Consider the following 9,826-nt stretch of genomic DNA (forward strand, 5'->3'; position numbering starts at 1 on the left):
TCCTGGGGGTCATTTTTGGAGGTAGAGTCCCCAAATTTGCAGAGTGGATGCAAGGGCCTCTCCTTAGATAGTCACCAAAGTTTGGTAAACTTTGGCACAGGGGGTCAAATTTTATGGGCCTGCTAAGGGGTCACCCCCATCCTGCAGGAATTTGTGAGCTGAGCTGTCCATCGGTTTTCAGGTTGCAACATTCAGCCTTGTTGAGGGGTCACTTGCATGATGTCCATGCAAATTAGCTTCCAAACAGAGGAAAAAGGCTTAAATGCAAGAGAAATAAGGCACAGAAAACATTCCTTTTGGTGGCAAATGACATCCTGTGAACAGTCTTTTACTGTGGTCATGAAAAATCTTATTCCAAGAGATGGTCATGGTGTGGGGAAATGAAGCCTCTACTCGGGGAAACCTTCTTTTTGAAAGCAGGTTTTCATGAGGTGGTGGTGGTGATAACAGCCGGCTGAATTCATGACTATGGGGGCTGTCTGAAGGAGATTACTCATGCACGTTCATGAAGAAAGCTCTTTTGGAAGCCTGGTGGGTAGCTGTTGAAATGGTCACTTTTAGTTTAAGAGTATATACCTCCGCATGGGACCGGGTGAGCCCCATCTTTTAAATAACCCTACCTCAAGACCAGTTTTAAAAAAAGAAAGAAAAAGGGGAGAAAGCACAGAGCTCTCGGGCTAAAGGCAAAGAGCCGAACACGAAAGCCAAATATATATTCAGCTTTCTCGGCAATCACCTATTCAGCTTCAGTTTTATCCCCATTTTTGGTGTTCAGTAAACCCCAAACCCAAAATTTACTGAAATGGCTAATTTCGGGTTTATTTTCGGTTCGAGCTTATCAATATGTACAACCCTACTGTGAAAGGATGTTACATATATTTCACTGTAAAAGGATGCTACATATTTGCTAATCGAGACTAAGCCAGAGATTAATGAACGGTGTTGAAAGAAATCAACTTTAAAATGTGCAGCCTTGGTTGTTCATTTTTCCACAAGCTCACTCTCTTTGTGTTCCATCAGAATGGGGCTAGGGCTGTTTTGCTCATATCTTCCAGTAGGATCAATAGGATCACATTTTATTACCTTTGTGGCTGAATGGCTCCCACAAGCTCATTTCTGTGCCTGTTGGAGTGAAGACCTTATTCAGCATTCTTGGATCGCTGTCGAGCCCAGCTCCCTCATTTTTATGCTCCACCTTTTTCTTACCTTTGTTTCACTGCCATCTTCTAACCTTACAAGACCTAAAAGACCAGCACTTTCACACTCTTTACTGCTTTGCCCTGAAAGGGCAAAAATCCCCTCTGTGATTGGTTTCCCACTTGGCTCTCTGCCTCTAGGCTCTGTGGTGACTAACTGATGCTAATCCATCATCCATCTTGTTTCTTCCTGGCAGTATGGGAAATAGTCCCACATTACTGATCAATTAGTTGATCCAAGGTAATCCTGATAATGGGTTGCAAAATAGTTCAATTGACAGTCTGAGTCTACATGGAATTATGCTGAAGTGAATCATCAATGTCTGTGTCCCCTCTCTCCTTCAACCAGGTCCGCCCTTTCCTTCAGGGAGTTTTATTTAATAACTCTGCAGGTGAAACAATATCCTTTACAAATGGCAGAGGAATGGGGGCTACATTGGACATAATGAACATGGTCACTTTCCCAAACAAATCCTTCCAGATGGTTAAGATTGGAAAGGTGGATCCCAATGGTGCTGAAGGAAAAGAATTCATGATTCGAGAGGATATGATTGTCTGGCCGAGAAGTTTTAATGAGGTGAGGATTTTAAGGTACAAACCAAGGACCCTTCCCTCACTCCTCTCATTTCTGGCGCACATTATTTCTTCTTATCCCCCTCCAAACCCATATCCTCTCCCCTGTTCCTGCTTCCTTTGCTTTGTTCCACCCAACAGTCAACCTACCTTCATCTGCTCCCTGACTCCAGTTTTCCCTCTTTTCCTCCCTCTGAAGCCTGAATCCAGAAAAAAAACAATGTTTTCGTTGTCTGCTAACAGACACTGGGCAAGGCCCAGCTGCATGCTGGGGAATCAACAAGGACTTGAAATTCTAACTATCATACTGCACTGGCTTTGGCACATTGGCTGCTGTAGAAAGATTTTAGATTAGAGTTGTGCATATCTAAAAACCAGAACCCAAAATAAACCCGACATTAGCCATTTCGGTAAATTTTAGAATCCAGGATTATCAAGTGCAAAAACCTAGGGATAAATCCAAAGCGATTCCTGGGTTCGGCTATTCGCCTTTGCTCAGAAGCATGGCTCTATGCTTTCTCCCCAGATTTTGAGGCACCAGCCTGGAATGGCCTCTTTCCATCAATCCTCAGCAATGCTGAACTTTTGAACCTGATGGACAGCTCGGCTCGCAAATGCCTGCAGAATGAGGGCGACCCTTTTGCAGGGCCATAAAATTGGACCCCCTATCCTAAGGCTCGCCAAACTTTGGTGACCATTGAAGGCGAGTCCCTTGTAGACATGTTGTAAATATGGGGACTCTACCTCCAAAAAGCCCCCCCAGGAGCTTCAGAAAAAAATCGCTATAGACTGTAATGGACCTGAATTTTTCAGGAAACCCGAAAATACGTTGAATACACATATTTATCAGTAAATGTATTCAGCTTATTTGAGCTTTACCAATAAAATCAGGCCAAAAAAACCCCCCAAACTTGAAATTTACTGAAATTTTTTTTTTGCACAACTCACTGTAAAGTGCCCTACCCTTAAGGGCTTTGAGAGAAAAACAGATAACATTTTCCCTATAGAATGAGGGCTGAGTAATACATTTCATTTCCTTTTTTCCTGTATTTTCCTCAGAAAAGAGGATGCTGCAAAAATAATATCCTTATCAGAAATATACTTGCAGGGTGCTCGACTTCTAATGTTCTGTGCAATTCAATTCCAACTGTTGGCTTGTATTTTTGGACAGGGACCACCCCTATCTTTGTGTACTGACCACTGCAAGCCTAGTAACCAGAAGAAAAGAAGGGAAGGGGAGAAATTTTGCTGCTATGATTGTGTTCCGTGCCCAGAAGGGAAGATCGCAGGCCAGGGAGGTTGGTCAGTTGTAGCCACTTGCACGCTTCATGACTTTTAACTCTTTCTTTGTCCAGCCCCCCCCCCCCCCCAAGAATATACATGATAACAAGATTTGGGAAAAACTTGACTTTGTTATGAAATTAAACAGCTGATTTACTCCGCCAAATGATCCTCTCCAATTATTAAGTGCTGCCAACATTTTTGAAATGCCAGCCTGGTTTCAAACTGGGCCGGCATTTTTTATCCAGACCTGTTAACTGTGACCGGAAGCCATTCCCTCCCACAACAGGCCATTGAAGAAGCTGAGGGTTAGACTGACTGTTCAGCTAGGGTTTCTAGCCTCCAGGGGTTACTGGAGATCTCTCGCTATTACAACTGATCTCCAGGTGATAGAGATTATTTCACTGGAGAAAATGGCCACTTTGGCAATTGGATTCTATGGCACAGGAGCCCTTCCAGCGTTCCATGGAAAAAAAAGTTTTTGCCATGCCCTTATCTCACTTCCAGTTTTTATGAGAAGTGATGCAAGTATACTGATGAGAAGCTAGAATTAATTTATGTCCCACCAATTCCTCCCACGGGTACCAAAGTCCCCTGCAAGGAATGATGGGGGGGGGCTTCCCAATCTGACCCCAAGGTGGTCCCTAGCTCCCTCTGTTCATCCGTTGAGGATTCTGTTTCCACGTCTCAGTCTGGCCCCGGAGAGTTTACGTCAATTCCTTACTAGCCTCCCTCTGCTGAACCAAGAACCGTTTGGCCCATGATGACCTATGCCTCATGTGAAATGAAAGAGCTGTCACAATGGCAACCAAGCTTCAATAAGGCAATTGAGCCTATTAGAAGCTGAGGGTCGGCGAGCAAGCTTACTCGCATGCCTGCATGCCGCACCACATCACTTCCGGTTTACACCAGGAAGTGCTGCATCGCAAGGGGCCATTTACCACTCAAACTCCCACTTGCGATGCTGCATTTCCAGGTGTAAACCAGAAGTGATGGATCCCATCAGCACGGCTGTGCGCACGCGCTATCCCTGCTTCAGTCCCCCCACCCCCAAAACCTCCCGCCGGAGGAGATTGGGGACCTGGAAACCCTACTTCAGATATATATCTGCTTTGGATATATCCAAATGCACATCCCTAGTGATGATCTAGGATTTGGAAGTTTTGCCCAAGTCCTAGAGAGGATTGCCTTGACATAACCCCAGCCATCTGATGTCACTTCTGGCAAATGCCAGATCTTATGACACTAGAATGGCACCATTTCCTCCTATTCTTGTCCCTATACCCAGTTGCCAGGCAGCACCTGGCAACCCTCACTAAGGTGCAGATGAGACCAAAGGCCCGATCTGGGGAACATCTTTTCTTTCTCATTTCTGCAGAGGCAATTTTCTCCCTCCACAATTAGCTGAATCACTGCAATTCATGTACTGGGCCAAGAATCTAGCAAACAAAGAATAAACAAATCTGAAAATGGTTATAAAAACTCCCTTAGCCTCTGACACCTTGGGGAGGAGAATAAGTAGGGCTCTGTCAGTTGGAGCTTGTACATTTTGTTTTGTGAAGCCAGTCCCGTATTCAGAATATTTGCCATTGCAGCTGGCATTCAAGACCCACATTTGCATTGAATTGATGCTTTAACTTATAAATTAAGTAGTGTGTTGATTTATTCATCCACCATCCCAGCTAGCTGGATTAAGTCAGGCTGAGATGGTACACAGATACAGGAGAGTTTAGATCCAGAATGAAAGCTTGTTCTTTGATGTTGGGGCTGATAGCATTGCTGCTGCTGCTTCTGATGGTATGCAAAGTAGAAATTAGAAAGTGCCCAGTGGAGGAGTCCCTCCCTATTCCACACGAATGGTACCAACCAGGGGACTTCCTCATTGGTGGGATTGCTTCTCTGACCATTTACGTGATTCATGAATTAACCTTCGATGGTCATCCTTCACAGAAGTTGTCCGAGGTACCACAGTAAGGAATCAACATTTTCCCCCTCCTTCTTGTGAACCCTAATGATCCTTTTCACATGCCTCATGGTGGCCATATTACAAATAGGCGCTCTTTACTACAGAATTCTGCTTTCCCATTTCTTTGTGAATTGTGTGCCTTCTTCTCTGTTTATGAATGGTTTTTGCTCCCACATTGCATTTTTTTAGTATTTCAGAGGAAGACGGTGGCACAAGGAGATGTTTTCGTGGGGTGTGTGTGTAAATGTGTATGTTAAGTGCCATCAAGTCACTTCCGACTCATGGCGACCCTATGAATGAAAGTCCTCCAAAGTGTCCAATCTTTGACAGCCTTGCTCAGATTTTGCAAATTGTAGGCTGTGGCTTTCTTTATTGAGTCAATCCATCTCTTGTTGGGTCTTCCTCTTTTCCTGCTACCCTCAACTTTTCCTCCCATGACTGTCTTTTCCAGGGACTCTTGTCGTTTCATGATGTGGCCAAAATACGATAGCCTCAGTTTAGTCATTTTAGCTTCTAGGGTGAGTTCAGGCTTGATTTGATCTATAACCCACTGATTTGTTTTTGTGGCAGTCCAACGGAATATGTAACACTCTCCTCCAACACCACATTTCAAAGGAATCTATTTTCTTCCTATCAGCTTTCTTCACTGTCCAGCTTTCACACCCATATATAGTAATAGGGAATACGATGGCATGAATTAATCTAGTCTTGGTGGCCAGTGACACATCCTCACACTTCAAAATATTTTCTAGCTCCTTCATGGCTGCCGTTCCCAGTCTCAATCTCCTTCTGATTTCTTGGCTGCAGTCTCCCTTTTGGTAGAGCCAAGGAATAGAAAGCCTTGAACAATTTCAATTTCCTCATTGTCAACCTTAAAGTTGTGTAATTCTCCTGTAGTCATTACTTTTGTTTTCTTGATGTTCAGCTGTAGCAGGAATAAATAAGTCACACCAAAGTTGCATATAGGGTTTCCAAGGTAAGAGAATTCTGCGGTGGTTTGCCATTGCCTGCCTCTGCATAATGACCCTAGACTTCCCTGGTGGTCTCCTATCCACAGAATGAAAATCCTCATGAAGAATCTCTCCCTCATTGATCAGATAGCAAAGGTGGTAATGAGAGTTGCAACTGAACTACCTGTGAATTGACCTTGAAGTAGGACCCATTTCCTTCTTTTAAAAACAGATATGGAGGACTGTACCAAGTGTCCAGAAGATCAATATCCAAGCATGGAGCGTGATCGATGTGTGCCCAAGAGACTAAGCTTTCTCTCTTATCAAGAACCTTTAGGGATCGGTTTGACTGCCATTACTCTTTCTTTTTTGCTGATCACATCTTTGGTTCTAGCAATTTTTGTTATGCACAACGATACCCCCATAGTTAAGGCCAACAACCGTGATATTACCTACATGCTGCTCGTTTCCCTCTTGCTCTGCTTCCTCTGTCCCTTGCTCTTTATTGGACAGCCCAGGAAGATGACCTGTTTCATCCAACAATCTGCTTTCAGCATCATCTTCTCAGTGGCTGTTTCTTGTGTCTTGGCCAAAACCGTCACTGTGGTGGTAGCTTTCATGGCTACCAAACCAGGATCCAACATGAGGAAGTGGGTAGGGAAAAGACAGACCAACTCCATTGTCCTTTCCTGTTCCCTTATAGAAGTGGTCATTTGTGTTGTGTGGCTAAAGACCTCTCCCCCATTCCCAGATTTGGACACACGGTCCCTGACTAGGGAAATCATAGCTCAGTGCAATGAAGGATCCATCCTCCTATTTTATATTTCTCTGGGCTACATGGGACTTCTGTCCTTCATCAGCTTGACTGTGGCTTTCCTTGCCAGAAAACTGCCAGACAGCTTTAACGAAGCCAAGTTCATCACCTTCAGCATGCTGGTGTTCTGCAGTGTTTGGTTGTCTTTCATTCCAACCTACCTGAGCACCAAAGGGAAATACATGGTAGCTGTGGAGATATTCTCCATCTTGGCCTCCAGTGCTGGGATATTGACCTGTATCTTTTTCCCAAAATGCTACATTATTGTTCTGAGGCCTGATCTGAATAACAGGAACCAGCTAATTTGGAGGAAGACTCAATAAAACCTCCCTGACTCTATTATACCTATTCTGTATGGTATATAGAAAAATACAGTAACCATTGTTCTATATAAGTGCCGTCTTGGGCTAAATTTGGTCTCAGTCCTATCCATTCTTCTCACACGTCTGAAGGAAACACCACCACTACTTGACTGATTCATATAAATTAATCTTCGAATTGTATGATTGGTGAGAATCTTTCTTTAACATGTATAATTTTAAGGACAGTCCCCCATTATAACTATGTCGCTTCTTGATCAATTTGTTATTAAATTAGCCATATACCACAATAGAGTTTCCTAACTGTGAAGGATATAAATGTCCCTCAACACTTATTTGCCATATTTTCTTTGCGATCCCATTGATAATTTGTGAATAAAGGAAGTTTATCACTGAATGAATTAATGAAGAATAACTTTTTTCTGTGGTTATTCTTTCTGTGGTTCTACAATCACCATTACAAATCTGTATTAATATTGTAAATTCATGGCTTTACTTAAGAAGTCCCTCAGCATCTTCCTGAATTATTGTCAAACCTTACATATGGGGGGATATGTTCATATGTATGCATGAGCCATTGAGTCCCAACTGACAAATGATACCCCCAACAAGGTCTTTCAAGGCAAGTGATGTAATTTGTCATTGTCTTCTTCTGCAGAGTCTTTCTTGGAAGTCCCCAATTGAAATACTGACCCTGCTTACCTTCCAAGATCCGACAAAATCGGGCTATACCATAGTATTCCACTTCCCAATACTAGGATACAAATGCTATATACATAAAGCAAACCTTTTGAGAAATCAGAAAACATGTTCCAATTACTGCCCATGTACAGTTGAGCCCTTATATCCCTCCACAGTTTGACTAGCTACCCTAGGTTTCTCTTAGCTGCAGGTCAGAGTTTTTTAAAGGGCCCTTGCCCACATTAGCAAGACTCCTATCACCGTCTGATTCTGCAAGACAATGAAGGTACCTTACCCAGCATATGGTAACAAAATATAAAGCTTGAACCCAGATCCTTCATTGCACTGGGCTAGTCAGGTCCATGTGTCAGAATCTGAGAATGGGGGATAGGTCACCAGTGGAGTTGTTCAGTTTTTCCCCCACCCACTTCCTCATGTTGGATCCTGATTTGGTAGTCATGAAAGATACAACCATAACGATGCTTTTGGCCAATACACAAGAAACAGCCTTGAGAATATGATCCAGAAAGCCAATTGTTGGATGAAACATGTAATCTAGAGCCAATTCTGTAAGATGCATGCGAAATCTAGTTCATGCCTCTGATGATGGGTTAAAGTTTCTGCCATTAAAGTTTCTGCCACCATAAACATGTTAGTCTTGTGTAGAAGAAAAAGGAGAGTTGGTATTTATATGGTCCTTTTCCCTACCAAAGGGAATCTCAAAGTAATCCACTTAAATCAATTTTAGTGTTAAAACCATGGAGATCTGATGTACCTTGTGTAGTATGGTCTTATGTATTTGCTTTTGAATGCTTTATTTTTTATGCCAAAAAAGGCTTCAGATCAGATCAGAGTCCACTGCTCTTAACCACTACACCAGGCTAGAACTCTATAGTGAGACAGTAAATGTACAGAAAATATTCTACCTATCTCTCTGAGCTAGGATAATGTGACGGACAAGGGGTTAATTTGCAGCAGAAGCTGAGAGACCCAGAGTGGGCTGAGCAAAAAAGCTGACACTCTGAGCTTAACCGCGAGTGTAGACTACTCAAACGAGCAATAACCAGGAAACAGAGAATTCAGAAGGAACAACACTATTTCAGTATTGAAGGAATTGTTAACTATTAAAAAGAACTACAAGGACTTGGTAAACTGGAGGAAAAAAGAGGCCCTATATAAAAATTGGAGGAGCTTGATTACAGCTATAAACAACAATGATAATTCAACCTTCTGGCGGACTGTGAATTCTTTAAGTAATGGCTATGTCAGAGTCCCCGCATGTATCCCGTCTTCGGTCTGGGTAGCTTACTTCAAGAGCCTCTTCTCCTACTCTGTGGAAAACCAGGGTCTTATACCTGTAGCACCTTCTATTTTGCTGAATTCCTGGCCAGATGTGTCTCCTAAGGACATTAAACCGCTCATTGATCGCCTACACTCAGGCAAAGCCCCAGGTCCTGATCTAATTCCCTACGAACTTTTTAAAGTCAACAGCGAATGGTGGGCCAACATTCTTGCTCCTGTATTCACACAAATTAATGCATCAGGAGCTATCCCAAACTCTTGGAGACATACCATTATCGTCCCAATCTTTAAAAAAGGTCAGTGCTCTGACCCAAGCTGTTATCGTCCAATCAGCCTTTTGTCTTGCTTAGGCAAATTGTATTTCTCCTACTTATTAAAGAGGCAGTTGGACTGGGTTGAGAGTAATGACATCCTTGGCTGGGAACAGATTGGCTTCAGAAGGGGTTGGTCTGTCATGGACCACTGTTTAGTGCTCTCCCATCTAGCCGAGAAATATTCCTCCCCCCGAAATGGCACCCTTTATGCGGGTTTTATGGATCTTAAGGGAGCTTTTGATACCATCCCGAGGGAGAGGCTATGGTTGAAACTATCACATTCTACTATGGATAGGAGGTTACTATGGCTTATCCAGCAATTTCATACTGACCTCACAGCTCAGGTTCGCTGTGGCAACCAAGGAGAACTAACCGAGCCTTTTGAACTGGCCAAGGGAGTTAGACAAGGTTGCCTCCTTGCTCCTCTCT

General features: G+C 43.2%; 1 protein-coding gene across 1 annotated transcript; it reads left to right on the forward strand.

Moving 5' to 3' along the window:
* Positions 1–6,200: 6,200 nt before the first annotated feature.
* Positions 6,201–7,103, forward strand: LOC130489904 (vomeronasal type-2 receptor 26-like). Its single transcript, XM_056863692.1, has one exon. It carries the CDS (start codon positions 6,201–6,203, stop codon positions 7,101–7,103), a length of 903 nt encoding a protein of 300 aa, XP_056719670.1.
* Positions 7,104–9,826: the final 2,723 nt, after the last annotated feature.

Source organism: Euleptes europaea, chromosome 18 (genome assembly GCF_029931775.1).
Source record: "Euleptes europaea isolate rEulEur1 chromosome 18, rEulEur1.hap1, whole genome shotgun sequence".
Classification (NCBI taxonomy): domain Eukaryota; kingdom Metazoa; phylum Chordata; class Lepidosauria; order Squamata; family Sphaerodactylidae; genus Euleptes; species Euleptes europaea.